The sequence below is a fragment of the Chanos chanos genome, chromosome 10 (genome assembly GCF_902362185.1).
Source record: "Chanos chanos chromosome 10, fChaCha1.1, whole genome shotgun sequence".
In the NCBI taxonomy this organism is placed as follows: domain Eukaryota; kingdom Metazoa; phylum Chordata; class Actinopteri; order Gonorynchiformes; family Chanidae; genus Chanos; species Chanos chanos.
Genome location: NC_044504.1, coordinates 10,476,166 through 10,495,216, shown reverse-complemented (window position 1 = coordinate 10,495,216; position 19,051 = coordinate 10,476,166). Strand labels below are relative to the sequence as shown.

Here is a 19,051-nt window from a genome sequence, read left to right as displayed (position 1 = left end):
TCAGAACTCCAGAGGTCCCAGGTCAGTAAAGTCACAGTCAAACAGTTCACTAATGCCCTCATGATCCTCAAGGCCGAAGTGGTAGTCTTGATTGTGGGGGGGCGACAGGTTGATGAAACTGTCTATCGGGAGGGCAAAACTATCACCACCGCGATCCAGGAGGAAATCGGAGGAACACAGAGGTGAAAGGTTGAAGTAAGGCATCTCCCCAAGGCTGGAGAAAGGGTCTCCATCCAGGAACATCTCTGAGAGAGATCCAAAGCAAAGAAATATTGTACGTTACACATTTTCAATAAAGCTACTATAATGAAATTAGCGATAGCTATTTTTGTGCCACTGCTACAACGATGATGCACACAGCAAAAACGAGCCTGTAATAGAGTCTGGAACTGTATTGGAGTGGCACAACACATTCTATGGCTTATTATTTTGTTGTCGGTGCTGAAAATGCCACCTGTACAAATGCTGTAAAACCTGCCATAAATGTTCATTTGTTTTAATATGCGGTGACTGATCATAGCATGGCATTCTGTTTATACCATTTCCATGCTTACCAAACCAGTGACAACCAAGACCATGTCCAGGCAGTGGAAGGCAAGAGGCCGTGACATACAGATTTCAGTGGATATGAGCAGTTTGGCTAAAACAACTGCCAGTGCTTTAAACAGCTCTGAGTCGGAAGGAGAACCCATTGTACAACTTGACAGTGGTTTGGATTTAAAATAGCTCCCATTTTCCAAAGCACTGATTCGTGCAAAGTGGCCATGAAGACCGTTGCTATGACAAGCTTCAAACATATTCCAGGATCTTGACGCACACCACCCATCTGAGCCAGTCAACTCCCCCACACCCTCAGAACCTTGTTCATTCACATTCTTGTGTAAAACTTGTATACGGTAAAGAATTTCATATCAATAACTGTTGCATGTCAGCCCAACTGTTTAGTACTATTATTATGTTATCTTTTTTGGTTAACACAGAACCATGAACCTCCCACGGGAGAAGCTTTGAGCTTAAACCATCTTTTTCCACTAGAACATCATCTTCTATACAAAGAACATCTGGAAATATCATCGTAAACATCCCCGTTTTGGTATTATTTCTTGCCCACATTATCCACCCCTAGTTGAAATCCTGCCCTGGCAGGAAATGGTTCAAATGCTGATATGTTTATAAATAGAGATCTGAAACGGAGTCAGTACCACACTGAACAACAAACCAATTGAACTAAACTCTTTTCCTGCCACAACAATACTGGTCTACACAGTGAACTTACTGACACAAACTGGAAGCATTCAACTACTGAGCAAGTGAAAATAACATGCAGTGTGACATTTGATTATTATAACTGTTTTCAAAATAACTATCGCTGGGCCCACATGCTGTCTCATACACTGGACTGACATCACAAACTGTTAAAACAAGGCTTCACTGTAAAGCTAGCACTCTGTTGCACTCTTACTTGCTCCTACTCACTGTCTTTGACTGGAGTTGGGGACCATTGGACACAAGCCCTTAGCCGTTTCTCAATATGCGTTCTTCTCTGTACTTGCATTCACGTGGGCTTGTGAAACGCCATCAGTCATGGGCAAAGTACTGTTCCAATTCAAAGTTCACATCTAGCCAAGAACAGATCAAATAACCAGATGTGTTCTTGATTCGTGGGTTTTATCAAGGATGCATCAGGAGTTGACTTGTGTGTACTTGGGTAGACAAGTTTCCCAGAATGCATTTCACCCAATTTTCACAAAAGTGGACACGGCAGATGAGCTACCACATAACTGTAAGTTTCGTATTACGACTGTTGCTCTGTCACCGAGTGTAGTTTAAGATTTTTCAGGCAAGAAATTAATATTTCAGAATTCCAATATGGGTCGGTAGCGCCTCCTTGAGAGTCCTAAATGTTGGGAGATGTGACATCTACTTGCGGACCATGCTAACTAGCTCTAGCCAGCAAGAGTGCTGCTGTTTCAAATGCAGTTTGAGCGTACTGCATCCTCCTGCGTCATTGGGAGTCCACTCCCCAGTTGAACTTGCTAGTCTGACCTCCCAAGAACGGGCGTCCATACTTGATGTGACTTCGTGCTGAGAAACGGCTCTTGACAGCACAGCTTATGTGGCATTGATAGAACTAACCTGTCTCATTGGCGAGTGGCAGAGGAGATGCATCTGGCTGAGTTGATGATGTCGACATTGTGGCCCCCTGTGAGGATGGGGTAGGTTGCAGAGGGGACTGGTTGGCTTCTTTCGACGGGCTGCTGTTAGTCACAGGGCTGCAAACCCCAGAACTGTCATCTGGACACAGGAACACGTCAATCGGACCCTTGGCGCTTTTCAGAGAGACTTGATAACCCTGCAGATAAAAAAATACAAATTCACTTAAACAATCTCAGTTTCAGTGCAACCTTTCCTTCTCTTTATCTGTAAAACTACCCATTTCCCCACTTGTAGCAAATCCAAAGCCCCGAACAGATTCAATATTATTAGAATTGGAGCCCAACCGATAGAGGATTTTTAAGACCGATACCGATTTCGATATTTGAGTGTTTTAAAAATCTGAATGATGTATCATGATATATTAGCCCATATTTTTTTTCAGAAACACATAACAAACAAAGACTTTCCCTAAAATATGTTGTGAAGTTATTTCAGAGTCCTCACCTGGATAACAAGACATAATGCAGTTTAAAAATAAACTTGTTTTATTGTCATAAATAACTTTTTTTGGCTACCAAGCCATGTTAGATACTTGTTCAGCTCACGTTTATTTACATGCGCCCTCTGGTTCAATAATTTCCAGTGCACCAACTGTTACTACAGGCATGTGAGTTACAGATATATTTACCATTGCTTCAATTAGGCAGAATAAGTTCAACACTATAGTTTAACTGCTCATTAATGTTAGCGGTCTTCCACTGATAAACATGGCATTAGATAGCTTTGTGGGAAACCTACTTTAGCAATGGACAGTGTTATAAGCTGCTGTAAGCGATGCTGCCAGAGAATTTTAAGAAGTGACGAGGGAGAGATGACAGGACTGTTGTTTGTTTACTCGCTAGAACCGCCACACTGTTTCATAAATAAACCTACAATCAAGTTGGTCAACAGCTTAACCTACACCACTCAACTACCATGACATTAAATGTGATTTTGATGTTTAACTGATGGTACTGGCTTTCACATTACTGCAGCAAAACGAGCCATGGCTCACATGAAAGTTGTCAGGCTTATTTAGGCTAAGAGGAGAAGTGATGCGGGATATTTATTAAGTGATGTATTTCACGGGACAATTATCAATTTACCATGAACGCAGATGATCTCCGTCGTGAACTACTCCGCTCGACTCTGCTTGGGTCAGCTGACTGTTGTGATTTGTTGCATTATAAACGCTGATACCGAGTTATCTGCAATTAGCTTGACCGCTAACATCAGCACCTCGATTCATCGATCGGGCTCTAATTAGATTCCATGACGATATTTTGTCATGCAGTTGACTGAAGACAGCTATACTATTTGTTCCCCATTCTCACCTCACTGGGTTCAGACACCTGCATCTGAGTCTCTGGAGGAGCTCGAATGACCATGACAAGCTGGTCTGGAAGATCCACCGCATCCCGCAGGTCCTGACATTTCACATAGGCCAACGTCACATCGTGTTAAAGATAATATCATTTCTGGCTCACGCTGTAAAAACTCTACACACTCATGATGTGTACACGATATTTAATAGTGGCGATGCACCTGCTGTTTGCATGGATAAGATTTGAAATAAGCTACTAGCATTTCCTTATTTTAAGAAATAGGAAATTTAATGTTTAATTTCTTTGCAGTCAGAAGGATATTTTTTGTGATGGGGGTCTTCTGTGAGGAGACGGAGTTGCAGGTTGCATTTGCTGATGAGTTTATCCAGTTTGTCCTCTGCTTCCGTTAATTCAGACACTTCTTTTTGAAGGTCCTGAAAACGGGCCACCGTCGCTCCGTCTATACGATTGCCACTTGAAAAGAATTATAGGCAGAAGCAACTCACAATTTTAAATGGAGGTAATACAGTAAAGCCAAAGAAAGCTTAGCATCCATGAACTTTGAGGACAAGCAGTCACGCACCTGGCACTAACACGAAATATTCTTATAGATGAACTCGCCACGCTACTCGTTGTCTCTTATTTTAAAATAGGCTGACTATCAGATTCTACACAGCAATTTATTTGATGAAAAATTACATCACCGTCTCCCTCTTTTTTCACCTGAAAATGATTTTCAGTTAAACAATCTGCTAGCTAACTGGGTGCAAACAACTTAAGGCTTTGTGATTTGGAAGGAAAGACTATATGAACCGATAGGAACTAGCAGACAGAACTGCATTTCCCTAAAATACATCCAAAGATAGCTGGAATCTGATTGCAGTACCGGTTGTGAGAGGGAAGTGTTTGTGATTGAAGGCACTTACAGCCATTGAATGTTGTTCTTTGATTTCTTGGAGATCAGTTGGATTCCCTCAAGGACATTGGTGATGTCATAAATTCGACGTTTCTGCACGTCAAGAACTTGTGAAGCCCAGTTGAGATCAACAACCCCGTCGGGCGACTGTGCTAGAAGGTCTAAAAAGCGCTTTGTAGTGAGGTTCAGAGATGTATCATACCGCGACTTCTCCGTTGATGGTTTAGGGACTAGGGAAGAAAGGAAGAGGGTGAATGAGCGTCTCTGTAGCTTTTAAATATAAATTAGGATCATTTGACTTTTGAGCAGAATACTATTTTAGTTATAGAATAAGATTCTAGTTTGTGGTAAGTCTCTTAACCTTTATCTCTCTTTACTTAATTTCTAATACTCTGATTACTGACTTTCCCTCTTTTTACAGTTTTTCTTGACTGAAAGTGATACGATAATGTCAAAAAGCAAAAAAAGTTAATGTGAGGTAAAACTCACCACACACACACACATGTACACACACACACACACACACACACACACACCAGCTCATTGTCCTTCTTTTCATACAGCTCTCAGTCTCATTTTAAAGCTCACTCAAAAAAACCCTCCCAATTCCTTTTAAAGACAATCACATGGAAACCACTGTCATTACAAAATTCTAATCACTCAATTTGAACATTGAACAAATTCAGTCATTGCAAGTCAACAACTAGTTGAAGCATTAGATCAGGTACGTACGTACATATCTCAGCACTGAGCTCTGATTTCAGCATAGAAGAGCATACACGATCAGTATAAACTGCTAATGCCCAAATATCCTGTTTCTCAAAGCACACAGTCTGAAAATATTTTTCTCCAGATAGCTGGGGATTAATGTTAGGCTATTCTGTTCTTCAAAATCATGCTCAGATCTCAGATCGTAATTTGAGGTTGATTCTTCTATTATACACAAACACACCACTACAGTGATTGCAATTAACTCAGATCCTTATGTATTAAACCATTAAATCCACTCTGAGCCTTCTGGAGAGTTAACCCATACCGTTCAGATATAAATGCTTTTTGCTCATCAATCCATTTAAAACAAACTAAGTGAACAATCTGATCTGACTCAGAGATCAGTGTGAGAGAGTGGCTTGTAGAGGTGAGTGGTTCTGCTGGGTGAGGAGTCTGTACCTCTGGGAGGTGCTGGTGTGGACGGAGGCGCTCTACCAACTGGGGGTCTGACACTGCTCATGTACTGGTGATCACTGTCCAAGTCCAATTTTCTCTTCACCTGAGGTCAAAACGGTACTTTAAAAGAGTCTGTCAGCATTCACTCATTAAAATAAACTTTACTGAAGTCTGAACCAGGGAGCTGCCCATCATATATTAAGCTACTGATGTAAATAAATGATGTAAAAGGAACACCCAACAGAAATGTTATGCAGAATGGTGTATCATATGATTTTGTTTTGCTCGTTACACGTTTTAGTTACTTTGGATGTCATTATGTGGACAACATTAGGGGGCGCTCCCTTGTGAACAGCTGTAGGGGTGGAGTAGGTCAATACCGGTGGTCGGCCCAAAGCTGGTCGGCGGTTGTCTGGTATGGTTGCTGATGTCTGAGGGGTTGCAAACAAGAGAATGTCCCCCGTGGCACTTGGGGCTGCGGTCTGAATATCCACATTACTCGGCGTTGAAATGATAACGATCTGGTGGTCTTCACTCAGGTCAATACTCCCAGCGTTCAACAAGGATTCGAAGTCTGCCAACAGATCCTCCGACGTCTGTCCCGATATTAAAGTCTCTGACATCGCACAAACAACTCGGAGGCCCTTCCCCTCACGGCTTGTTGTTGGAATTTAAGTATTATCTCGCCTACGACTATGGCTTTTACTTTCAGTGCAAAAATGAGCACTGAAAAACAATTTTATGAAACGTGTTGTAAACCATGTTTGTGATTGTACTGATTTTTACGCTTACTTTAATCACGTCTAACATATTTTGGAAACTTATGAAAAATGAGTCATAAAGAGTATAACTACGTTTTGCTAAATCTATAAAATAACCATCAGTTAACGATGCACATTCTGGTTCACTCCATATGGTTACCCAGAACACTTTTTAAAACTACGGGTCAGCTTGAAAATGCTGCAAATTCGATTACAAACTCTCTTATTATTATGAAAAATCTCCAAAATACATGTCACAGCCATGTAACTAGACTACTTATATTAGTGGAAAACAAGCACATTGCAACAACACAATAAAGCAACCTTCCAAAATGCATAACCCCAAACAGATGAACCTTTATTTGCTATTTGCTTAATCCTTTGTTTCAAGACCTACACTGAAAAATATGGCTGCTTATACTGGCGTTTCAGGAAATAAACTGGAGAACATTACATTTCTCTTTAATCCAATATAACTCTGTGACTACACGATTAATGTTATATAGGTACAGCGCAGTCACATATTACAGTTTAATTATATAACTTCTGACATATGCCGTTATGCATAGAGTAAAATAGCTGACCGATCCATAAAAAGTAGGCCATCAACATCGCTAACGTAAAGAAAATTATTGCACATTTTCACGTTACGTTACACTAACTCTTTAAAAGCGAATACAACTAATCACTAATTTAGTTAAGTATTAAAGCTTATAACCACAAATCAATGAGTTCCTTGATTAAACAGTGTAAAACGTCCCTTTCTCTATCAACAGCATTCAAAGCAAGAAACAGAGACGTTACCCTGGTCCTTGCTCTCTTGTTTGGGTCAACACGTTCAGGAAGTACTCCCATTAACCAGAAAAATACTAAATTATTCCGTTTCAAAAAGCAAATCTCCCAAACTAGGTTTAAAATGATTCTCCCGTGTTTTATATCACGCCAAGAGCTTCGACCGGTACCCCCTCTGCGCCCCTCAAAGCCGTGTTATTGTTGTTATTATTCCAGCTGATCGGGGACAAGGTTAAGTTTTTCGCGCCAAATCGTTTTGCCGCGAAACTGGCACGTGCCTTCAAACTGCGGATTCATTGGCTCAGCTACTTCAACCTTTGTCATCAGTGTCAGAGTGCAAAACCCGCTCATTGGCCACAAGGACAGACTGCACTCCTGGCGCTTCGGGGTAATGTTTTGAATGTGCTGTCTTTTGGGCTCACGTTCACTTGGAACATGCACTTAGAAATAGCTCACTTGTCAAAGCGCATTTACGGGTCCACGAGCTAACTATGTGTTCACCTCACGCCTAATCATGTCACAATTGTGTTTCACCTTTTCACGAAGTTTATCTTTGTAGCTCAGAGTATTTCTCAGTCCACCAGATAACGTTAAGTGAATGTCTGCATTAACCAACAGTGACGTCAGTCAGCAGCTGTTGCGGGAAGGGTAAACTTGACAGTTCTGCGGTTTTGTTTTGTTTTTTTCTCCGCAAACGGTATATATTACTCATTTTGTAGGGAGACTCGAACAAGGAATGAGAGCTACTTTAGACTTAGCCCAATGTCTCAGACTTCGGCAGCTTTTATGACCAGTATGTGTCAATTAAATTTACTTTTTTTTTTTTTTAAGTAGGACAGGAAAACATAACCTCATGCCAACAACTATAGGCTGTGTTCATTTATTCATAAAAGCGTGAAACACTAACTCCTAGATTCTTAAGTGGGCTACATATTCCTGCTAAAAGTGCGGCACAGCAAAAGGGATCAATAACGTGGTTTTAAGTGGTCGAATTTGAATGTTATCAGTTATGACAGCCACTTCGCAGGATCCAAATGATGGTAAATATGTGAGACACAAGAACGTCAGAGGCTGGACTGAATTGGAAGGCTGTTTTCATCTCACGTGCAGCTGTAAATTGAAAGGTGTGGATTCATAAGTGAGCTGTGCCAGGCCCAGGCCCAGAGAAGATGCCACCTGTGCCAGTATCGCAAAGACCACGGGACCATGAAATGTATGAATCCTGTGTGCAAAACCCATAGCCATACCCTTTGTTCTATGTGTGAAGTTTCAGTAAATCACAGCAAAGAATACAAAATAAAGCTTAAAACTGAAAAGATAAGGAGTCCCAGACCTTGATACATGCTTCCGTTTCATACTGTATTCCATAGTGTTATGCTGATGCACAGCTGATGTATGAAAATGTTTGGCAATTCATTTATGTTGTTTTGAAATGTCTTTTATAAAAAAAATAAAAAGCTTAAAGTGTGTCATTTTAAAGACAAAAAATAGCCTGTTAGCAAATTATGGTCCAGGAGGACGACTTTAGGGTGACATTTCAGCCAAGGTAAGGGGTAAGCTATCTTCAGGCTGGATCAAGGGCTCCGTAACCCAAACATCTGAGAATTAACACGTAGAAAACAATTACCACTCCCAGGGCAGCCATCGTTCACTTAACCGACACAGTTAATCGCCACAAGTTGACTTCATGTTATGTAACAGCCGGTACTCATGTTAACGTTACGCCCACGCTCCAGCTTGTAGAGACCTCTCCTTGGTTGTTAGCTCTCCAGATTTGTATCTGTCCCCACCCACTCACGGCCCGGTAGTATGGGTAAACGTCTACAGTGAATGCTACTGCACTGAGAAACTACAAGATGGCGCAGGCTATATTCGAGGTGCTTGAAGGTATTTGGAAAAACACCTTCATTTTATAATACATTTTCGTTAGTAATGGCTGTATTATCATGTTGCAGCTGATCTCCTGTTTAATTGCTGACGTGTCTTGCGTGCTGTAAAACTCATGGTTCCTTCTTCTACGTAGCGCACGTAGGCTAACATATTTGGAGAGAGGACAATTGCTATACCAGATGCAGAATGTATGTGCTGAAAAGGCTGATATTTTTTAAAAATCGAATCGTATTTGTAATCCTGCTGGGAAGTCGCTCACTGAATATGCACTGGCTCTTCCTCGGGAACGGGGAGTGAGCACAATAACAGTAACAGCGTCGTTTACTGTGTAAGAGAAACATGGAGGAAGGAGGAAGGCGTATTGCAGGAAAAGCCAGATGCCCCCCTCCCCTTTCAATGAAATTATAACTCCACGCAAATAACAATTGAAATGCAAGCATGACTTCGCACATGACATGATATGTGTTGCCATTTATTTTATTGTTGAAACCTACTCGCGTCTGTTTGCTTTTTGTGTTATTTATCTGAATCAGGCTCTAAAGTAGTTGGCCATTCCAGTTCCGTTTTAATAGTAAAGCGATGATGAACTAGAAAGCTCCTGTTGGCTCGATCAAATAATTCCACCCGAAACCATCCCAATTTATCTGAATTCATATGCATATCTAAAAGTAGTTTATGGCTTGCAGTCACAGTGGATTTTAGCCTGTTTCCATTCAGGAAAAAGTTTTCCCCGCTGACATCACAAGGAAGAGACACTGACATCGGGAAGTGAGAGGAGGGCTGAGTCCCGGTGATCCTTCTTATTTACAGGGCTATAGTCAAACTGGATGTTTGATGTAGTCGGCAGGATTTTCTTTTGGTTGGTAGCTGTCGGATGAACCAGGCAGAACTAAAACGCGACGATTGAGATATTCATATGAAAAAGTGTTTCAACTGATCAGACAGTGCACTCTGATAGGACCATGAAATATGGAGGTGAAACGCTTGTTAGTTATTTAGTTACATCCATGATTTAAAAAGCCAGTTGCCGTCCTGTGCTTTGGATTAATATACACAACATTGTTTGACGAAGCTTTATTGTTGGCTGTCCAGTCCCTTGGGGGGGGGGGGGGGGGGGGGGGGGGGGGGGGGGGGGGGGGGGGGGGGGGTGCGCGTTGAGTAGACAGTAGATGTGGGCAATATGTAAGTTATTTTGTCTCCTTCCCTATTTAATTTGAGAACCTGTGCTCCTTAGTGTGTAGGACAAAAAGTAGGTATCATTGTTTTGTACCGCATCACAATTTTATCAGTGACTTATGTCAGCCAGTTGTATTGAAGCTAGTATGATTAACAGTAATGATATGTCATAGTACTGTTATAATATGTTGTGTTACAATGTTTAAAGAAATAAAAGCGTTTTTTATAGAATTCTGCAGATTTTAACAGAGCATGGCAGTATAACTATCAGAGACTCCACACAGTTTCTGTGTACTCTTATCTACTGCCTCCAGAAATACCACATTTGAAAATAAGTAAATTAATACACACAGTATTCTTTGATTGTTGGTATTTCCTGTAGGGATGGACAACCAGACAGTCCTGGCTGTTCAGTCCCTTTTGGACGGACAGGGGGGAGTCCCAGATCCAAATGCCCAGAATGTTTCAGGAACCACCATTCAGCCAATGGGTAAGAATATATCGCATATGTTCATATGTCGGTGTGTTTATATGAGACTTGCATGTACAATGCTGATATAAGGATCTCTGCTTGAGAAAACCATGCCAGACCTGAGAATGAGGGTCTGTGGATTGCTCTTATTTGTAGGATGTCTGAATTAACAGTAGGATTTAGATATATGAAACTGTTTTAAGCCAACATTACTCTGTTTTCAGTGTGCCATTCCTCAGAGTAAGGGGTCATTGTGAGGAACCCAAACGGAAACACACAGAGTTGCCTTCTATTAGGGAAGCCAGGTCGAGACACAGATTTGAATGTGCAAAAGTTGCAGTAGACCCTGTTTGCAAGTCTATTGCAAGTCTGTTGACGATAATCTTTGTAGTTCTCCTCTGTATAGACAAAAACGTGTCTTATAAAGGCAGTATTATTTCTTTGGGCAAATATTTTAGAGACTGCTTAATGGGCTTAGCAATATGCCATCGTTTGAGTCCCCCCCCCCCCCCACACTTACTGAAGTGTTGTAGGAGTTCATTTACAAATATAAAAATCTCATGTTTATATGGACTAAAACATTGTTTCTAAGAAAGTATCTCTGAACATAGAGCAGGAGTCCATTCAGTCATAACCACAGGCTAATGTAACAATAGCTCTTCTTTCATTCCTCCTCTCTGACTCCCTTTTGTTTTAATGAGTTTACACAAGACACTAGTTTCATTATAGATTTCTGCTCTCTGTCGCATTAGTGAGCACAGAATTATTACATCCAGGTGACTACAGAATAGAATAGAATCCCGTGATCACATATACACACTGTAAACAGTGAATTTATCCTCTGCATTTAACCCATCCTTACCCACCAGTAGTGAACACACACACACACACACACACCAAGCACAGGAGCAGCGGGCTGCAAACCTGCGCCCGGGGAGCAGTTGGGGTTAGGTGCCTTGCTCGATTCTCTAACCTGTAGGCCACAGGCTTCCTTGTGTATGCTTGTATACTGTGGCACTGGTTCTTGGCAGTATTTTACAAATAGATTTTTCAAGCAACAATACTTAAATGAAAATGCCAGAATGGGACAAAATTTGCATTCCCACTTTCAATATAAAATCAGTCTTGACAGGGTATTATTCAGTAATGAACACCCAGAAGCGTAGGGTCTTTTTATTTCACTTCTTATTACTTGAAGAAAAGCAAGAATAAAAGCAGAAAAGGGGTACCATAAGGACAGTGAAGCATTGCACCAAGTTGGAAAAAAATTGATACGATGTTTGAATGCTGATGTTTGTGATAAAAAAAAACTTTGCATTTGTATTGAACCTATTTATTGACAGAACAGGAGACAACACTGGAAAGTAGTTGACAATAATTTGAATATTTCTTTTTTTCTTTTAAACTGAATTACCATCCAACATTCAGTATCTCTTCTGCTATAGTAGATTATTGAAAAATATCTTATATTCAGCCAGCATTTTTCATCTCAAATGCGTCCCTCTGTGTTTTACCTGATCAGCTGAATCTGTCTCATTTAAATGTAACTTTGTCTCTGCAGATGATGAGGATGTGTTCCTTTGTGGAAAGTGTAAGAAACAGTTCAATTCATTACCCGCTTTCATGACCCACAAGCGCGAACAGTGTCAACCAAATGCTCCGTCACTGGCCACTGTGTCACTAGCCTCCAACAACACCTACACCTGTGTTCCATCCGTCAACGCTGTGCCACAGACACCCACAAACAGACAGGTACTTACACCTCCACCGCACCACAAGCAAGGGAAGAACACAAAACTGAGCATCTGATCTGAGCATGTCTCCTTAATGTTGATGCATGTGACCTGGTTCTCTCCGCGTTTTAAGGTGATGTCAGTTTACTAATGATGACTGAGATACAAGCAATCTGATTGTTTGTTACTGTTTACGTGTAGTAATTTGTAATATCTGATACAGGATGCCCCATGGGGATCAGGGATTCACAAGTTAGTAAAAAGCTCATTCTGCCTTTTTTGGAAATCACTGGCTGGTCTTTGTCAGAGACATGGACATCAAAGACACCAGGAATTGGTTTAAAACTGTGCTGGATATCAGTGGACATGTGTATGTGTTTTTTTTTTTTTTCTAATTCACATCAGGTTTCCACATACATCACAGTCCCTCAGTCTCCTCTTACTCACACGCTAGTCCAGGGGAATGTTCTGGTCAGTGATGAAGTTCTGATGTCGGCCATATCGGCATTCACGTCGATGGACCAGCCAATGGGCTCCACACAGGTGAGCACAGGGCATCTGATCAGTTACTGAACTTCTTACCAGTTGATTTTTCATTTTCTGCTCAGTCTCATGTCGGCTAAATTAGTTTTAAAATAGTTCTATAATGGACTACAGTGAATGCTATCGGTGCTGTACTCTGTGCGGCTCATCTGATATGTTTAGTGAAAATGTGACTTGCAGAAGAAATATGCCACTTCCCTCTAATTATACAGCCAACATCAACTGATTAAAAAAACCAGGCTTTCTATGTAAAGGCAGACCTCATATCACACTGTAGGTTGACAACACTGGTTTGCAACTGCACAGTTGGTTGTTGTGTGTCATCAATAACTGAACGCTAAGAGAAGAATGGATTTAATAGTTTTGGTTTTGAGTGTATTTGGTATGAAAGTACAACAGGTATTCTTGTTCATATCCCAGATTTTTTTTTTTACTCATTGTCTCCTGTTTTTGACATTCCAGAACAATCTCAATATGCACACTGGGCCACCTTACCTTCAACACCATCAGCAGCCTGCACATTCACTTCCTCCTAGTCAGTCACAGCCGCTGTCCTCCCAAGTGCCATCGAGCAACAGCAACTCCGTGGTCCAGGTCTACAGTGCACTGCCCCAGATGACTGGGGGTGGTAATGCAGAATCCCAATCCTTAGGATTACAGCCCTTCCAGCCAGCTCAGGTAGCTACTTGTTTTCTGCAGTTGTTGCTTTGTTTTTGTGTTCCTGTGTTTGCTTTGAGTTTTGGTGGGAGTGTTTGCAGACTTTTCGAACTGATGAGATATTTGGCTCCTCAGGTGCCCAGTCAGTGTGTGGAGAGCCAGGCATTCCCCAATCCTCCTGTCTACAGCCCAGGGAAACAAAGCACCAAAACAAAGACCTACAGCAACCTAAACGTCCTCGGAGACTTCGATAAAGTCATAATTCCAAAGAGACCCCGAAACGTTAAAAAAGGGCAAGATGGTATGACCTACGCTACTTTAACAAATGACCAAAAGATTTTAACACCACAGAGCAGTTCCAGAAAAATGATACTAGCGTAATGTGAACGGTTACATTCGAATGATCTTTACGTTGGTGTTTCAGCAGGCCAAGTAAAAGGAAAAGCTCAGAAACTGAAGTGCAGTTTCTGTGAGAAGGTTTTCACAAAAAACTTTGACCTCCAGCAACACATTCGAAGGTAAATATGAAAGTTTTCAGCGTAAACCGTGGTATACATTTCATAACCTGTAAACATTTTCTGATCTGGTTTCTGATGTGAAAAGATGTGTATGCAAGTCATAAAATCTTGCTTTTACACTTTAGAGAAAAACAAATCTCATCTCATGCAATATACCGATTGTCCTCACATGTGACTCCACTCATGATTCTATTTTTTGCGGTCTCTATAAGACTACAGCGTAATCAAGCAGCCTCATGTCGCTTTTGGATATGTCTGTAATTTCAGTCACACAGGAGAGAAGCCCTTTCAGTGCATTGTGTGCGGACGTGCCTTTGCCCAGAAGTCTAATGTAAAGAAGCACATGCAGACGCACAAAGTATGGCCCACAGGTATGGCCAACACGGTGTCTAGACTGCCCATTACCGTCAAGGTCGTCCCTCTGCAGACCGATGAGAACGGAGAACAGCCAGGGGAGGCAGAGCAAAGGGAGACAGCAGGTAATTTTACCGTACGGTGTGTGTCCTCTGTGGCATGAAGCTCAGCTAGAGTGTAACAGTCTAGCTTAAAAGAAAAAAAAAACTGCGTTAGAATATCTTTGCCTACCAGATTTCTAGGTTTTACACAGAGCCTGGAAAGTGTAGAATTTCAGTGAGTGATAAATCTGTCTGTTTTTAGAAAGTATTGTTTCTTTGGTAAAGTATTTGGTAAGTCTGCAATTCCCTTGGCTGGGGAGCTCAAAACAGTGAGGTAGGTGACAGTGTCTAGCCATGGTAGAACCGTACAAGGTTGTACCTGTTTGTAATGTAAAACCTTTGTAATGACAGTTGTTAATTCATAATTGCCTGTATGTTTTATGGTATTTTGACTTTACATGAAGGTTTACAGTGATGCATACTTTTTTTTTTTTTTTACTTTTGGCATTTTCAGTTGTATCACCTTCGTAGCACCCCCTTAAAATCAGTACAAAACCTTTGTACTGGCCTATGATATGGTTTTTAAGATATCTCCATCAAAACTGTGAGGTTTATAAATGTTGATCTCTGGTCTTCAGGTCATGATGAGTCAGAGGGGAGAGAGTGTGAATCTCTGTCGGAGGTGGATGGTCAGAACAAAGCCCGAGAAGGCAGTCAGCCCAAGACAAAACAGATGATCTTAATTGACAGCTCCTACCAGTGCCAGTTCTGCCCAGACAAGTTCAGCTCCTACTTCCAACTCAAGTCTCACATGACCCAACACAAAGACGAGCAGGTAACTCACCGTGAAGAAAATCTGCCTTTAAAAATCTGTCGATTAGACTTTTCCTGAAGGCTCTAAAGTATCGTACAACCAAGTAAAGATTAAAAACGAGTATGAATCGTCGGAGAGACACTGATGACGTGTGAGAACTACATCTGTAAGAGGATTGAGAACTAAATGTCTAATTCCTACAAGGTCCACTGCTCTGAACAATAAAACGGAAAAATTTGATTTTCGATTCCCTCTCAGGTATACAAATGTGTGGTCAAGATGTGCTCACAGACCTTCCAAAAACTAGACTCGTTTCTGGAGCACATTCGAACGCACCAGGACCACTTGACCTATCGCTGTCATTTGTGCAGTAAGGTCTTCCCCTCGCTGTTTGAGCTCGGTCTGCACCAGTACTCCCACAGCTTCTGCACGCAGCAGACCCCTCGCAAGGAGACCACCTTCCACAGGTCAGCCACTCCACAACACGCAAGAGGCTTCCTCAGACGGAACAGCTCAGCTTTTCAGTTCGCTGGCTTAGAGTTGAATGGTCACATGGATGAATCTTCATGTTGTGTCATCTGCAGTTATTGTTTTGAGTATGACAAGAAACACTGTTCAGTCCTGTGGATGTGTTCTTGTAGAGTGGTGTGACGAGCATATCTCTACACAGGAAATGTAATACTCTTGTCTGACTCTTTCTGTAGTATAAGTAACAATTTGGCTTTGAAGTTCTTTATTTTGTTGCTTGCTTTTGGTCTACTTTTTTTTTGTTTGGTATGTTTTAATGGCCTTATGGTTTATCTTGATCATTTTTGGAAAGTCATGTGATTAATCTTGATGAGGTGTATATTCACCACACAGATGTATGAAATGCCAAAGCAAGTATTCCACACAGGAGGCCTTGGAGCAACATCTGCTGACTGCCTCGCACAACTTCCCCTGTCCTCATTGCCAAAAGGTCAGTTTGTCTGTAAAAAGCACTCTCTAACTTCGGCTGCAAAAGTACAAGTCTTGGCTAATAGCTGATACCAATAGTATTTATGTCTGGTTGTGTTAAAGTCTATAAACTTATACCAGTGGTTTAATCATTTGAACAGCTTGTGACCAAACATCTCTCTGTGAGTCATACGCATACAACCATGGATAATAGTAAAATCAATATGATTATGTTTGAATTTTGCTAAATGTATATATTTTCTAATAGACTCTTCAACACTGTCTGTAACTAAAATGTCTTTGTGTCATTTATGAAATGGAGAATTACATTTTGATGTATGACATTTTACATTATGATGTATGCTCTTGGCAATTTACCCTCTGCAGATACTTCAGCAGAGCAATGCTTACAAATAGCTGCTCCTTTGCCATCAGTAACAACATTTGAGCATATTGCATGATAGAGGAAAAACAGCATGGGTGTCAGTTTTATTGTATCATCAGTAGAGACAAGAGAAAGAAGGACTGTTTTCAGTCCTGTGTAGTGGTCTTTAGAAAATATAATAGGACTCTTGGTTAGACCTTAGTGCAATGTGCAAACTATCAGCTATTTCTAGAAACTGTCAGTTCAAATGTTTTCCATATCAGTCAAAACCAATAGGCTGGAGAAAATTCATTTCAACCATAATTACGTAAACCGTAAACAATGTCTGCGTTGATATTATGGGTGTTATGTTGACATGCAAAGCACAGTTTAAACAGACTTAATCTGTCAGGGTTGTTAACATTTAAGGGTTAGGTTTCTCTTAGGTCACTGCTGATCTGTGCCTTTCTGGACTCATCTGGTCTGTTTGTAGGTTTTCCCCTGTGAGAGATACTTCCGTCGGCATCTGCCCACTCATGGCGTTGGTGGGAAGTTCAAGTGTCCAGTCTGTAAAAAGCTGTTCAAAACCGAGCACTACCTCAAACTTCATGCTCGTATACACTCAGGTATGGTTAAAAAAAATATATATATTGTTTTGAGTTGCTTTGTGGCCAAGGAGGAAACTAATATGAAGTCAAAAGAAACACTGAAGATGTATGAAAACTAAAGTTAATTCAGTCATGTTTGGTTCATAAGAGTGTTTTCTGATTTCAGGGGAGAAGCCACATAAATGCTCTGTTTGTGAAGCTTCATTCAACCGTAAGGACAAAGTCAAGAGGCACATGCTGATTCACGAGCCCTTTAAGAAATACAAATGTCCATTCAGGTAAAAGAACAAAATATCAGTGAAGCTCTATTTTAGCCCCGCTCACAGTTTTTTTTCTCATTTCCTTAAAAGGGCGAAACAAAGCACATTGTGATTCTTTGTGTAAAAATGAAAGTGTTAGTATTATGCTAACACAGAGTCCCTTTTATTTTTCATTTGTGTTAGGACTCACGTAGGCTGCACGAAAGAATTTAACAGACCAGATAAACTGAAGGCTCATATACTCTCTCATTCCGGTAAGGGAAATCTCCAGTTACAGGTGAAATTAAATAAAATATGATGAAATATTGCAAAAGTGACAGTGAAACATTGCCAGCACAGGTATAATTTGATTGGTTTTAAAATGTTCTAAAGGAATTCTCCATGTCCTTTTTTTTTTTTTTTTTTTTTTTTTTTAATTAATCGTATGGATCTCCTTTCAGGCATTAAGCCATTTAAGTGTCAGTTCTGTCAGAAGGCCTTCAGCCGGAGAACCCATATGCTGGAACATCAGCGCTCACACACGGACAACTACCGTTTCCGCTGCGGTACCTGTAACAAAGGCTTCACCAGGCAGAAGTACTACAGGGACCACAAGTGCCCCCTGGTTAACTCTCATGCTACCAAGGAAGGGGCTGATAAAATGAACTCCAGGAGGAGGGAAAGCCAGAGTCGCAAAGGAGGGGGCAATAAAAATGCCATAACAGAATCAGAACCAGCAGGCGGGGGGCTGGAGGAGACTGTGGAGGAAGAGGGTGAGGAAGGAGGGGACGAAGAGGAGGGAACACCAGATGGCCACAGAATGCTGGAGATAGAGGACATTCAGAAGCAGATTGGAGGAGAGGGAGAGTGTGATGAAGATTTGGAAAGTGCTGAGGGTTTGGAACAGATACAGGAAGAAGGAGCAGAGAGGCTGCTCACAGCCCCTATGTTCATAGAGAATGTGAACTAAGGGCAATTTGTCACACCTTTTTTGGGGGGCAATGTTTAAGAACAGGTCTTTAGCGTGACTAAGCTCACAACGGTTAAGGTCAGTGCTTAGTAGACACTTCAGTTCTCAAGAAGCATCGACTCCTCAACACTTGCCTCTTGTAGTCAGTTGAGTGAAAAGTGAAGTTGGGAGATGAATGGAGGTATGTTGCAGTCTTGCTCCAGTCTTGTGATTCCTTTGGAGTTTGAAACGACTAGTTAATTGACTTCTTTGTCAAAGCAGTGACCTTATATGCCTTCTACTCAGCAGAACAAAAAACGCTTTCACACGGAGACAACAGTCTGATTGTAGTTCAATACAACTGCAGACATCAGCAAATTATAAATATATAAATATTATACTTTGGACCAGAATGTCAGCAACGTGGTTATGTGTTCAAAAACTGTGTATTCAAAAACTCAACTTAAAATTGTTACGAAATTACAAAGTACTTTTCTGCATTTTACTAAGTGCTTGTACTGTGTTTTGAGAGGAAAGAGGGTACAAGAGAGAGAGAGAGAGGACGCTGTTCCTTCTCTAACCAAATCACTGCTGTCTGAC

General features: G+C 41.1%; 2 protein-coding genes across 2 annotated transcripts; one reads left to right on the top strand and one right to left on the bottom strand.

Moving 5' to 3' along the window:
- On the bottom strand, positions 1–6,227 carry e2f1 (E2F transcription factor 1). Its single transcript, XM_030787330.1, has 7 exons — positions 5,985–6,227; positions 5,608–5,707; positions 4,448–4,667; positions 3,843–3,995; positions 3,531–3,645; positions 2,137–2,353; positions 1–245 (listed from the first exon to the last, which is right to left on the bottom strand). Exons 1-7 carry the CDS (start codon positions 6,225–6,227, stop codon positions 1–3), a joined length of 1,293 nt encoding a protein of 430 aa, XP_030643190.1.
- Positions 6,228–9,009: 2,782 nt separating this feature from the next.
- Positions 9,010–18,737, top strand: znf341 (zinc finger protein 341). The gene is made up of 15 exons (XM_030786734.1): positions 9,010–9,044; positions 10,606–10,713; positions 12,257–12,447; positions 12,834–12,971; positions 13,434–13,649; positions 13,764–13,929; positions 14,053–14,146; positions 14,414–14,625; positions 15,180–15,376; positions 15,614–15,822; positions 16,217–16,313; positions 17,149–17,281; positions 17,430–17,541; positions 17,707–17,777; positions 17,964–18,737. The coding sequence occupies exons 1-15, from the start codon at positions 9,014–9,016 to the stop codon at positions 18,470–18,472; spliced, it is 2,484 nt and encodes an 827-aa protein (XP_030642594.1). The 5' UTR covers positions 9,010–9,013; the 3' UTR covers positions 18,473–18,737.
- Positions 18,738–19,051: the final 314 nt, after the last annotated feature.

What these genes read in the sequence shown, in the direction of transcription:
- e2f1 (XM_030787330.1), bottom strand. Translation starts at nt 6,227, where the DNA reads ATGTCAGAGACTTTAATATCGGGACAGACGTCGGAGGATCTGTTGGCA. An exon ending in AAGAACAACATTCAATGGCT is followed by an intron (nt 3,996 to 4,447) that starts GTAAGTGCCTTC and finishes ATTCTTTTCAAG; the next exon opens with TGGCAATCGTATAGACGGAG. An exon ending in AGGTGTCTGAACCCAGTGAG is followed by an intron (nt 2,354 to 3,530) that starts GTGAGAATGGGG and finishes TTTTATCTGCAG; the next exon opens with GGTTATCAAGTCTCTCTGAA.
- znf341 (XM_030786734.1), top strand. Translation starts at nt 9,014, where the DNA reads ATGGCGCAGGCTATATTCGAGGTGCTTGAAG. An exon ending in TATATTCGAGGTGCTTGAAG is followed by an intron (nt 9,045 to 10,605) that starts GTATTTGGAAAA and finishes TATTTCCTGTAG; the next exon opens with GGATGGACAACCAGACAGTC. An exon ending in TCATGCTCGTATACACTCAG is followed by an intron (nt 17,282 to 17,429) that starts GTATGGTTAAAA and finishes TTCTGATTTCAG; the next exon opens with GGGAGAAGCCACATAAATGC.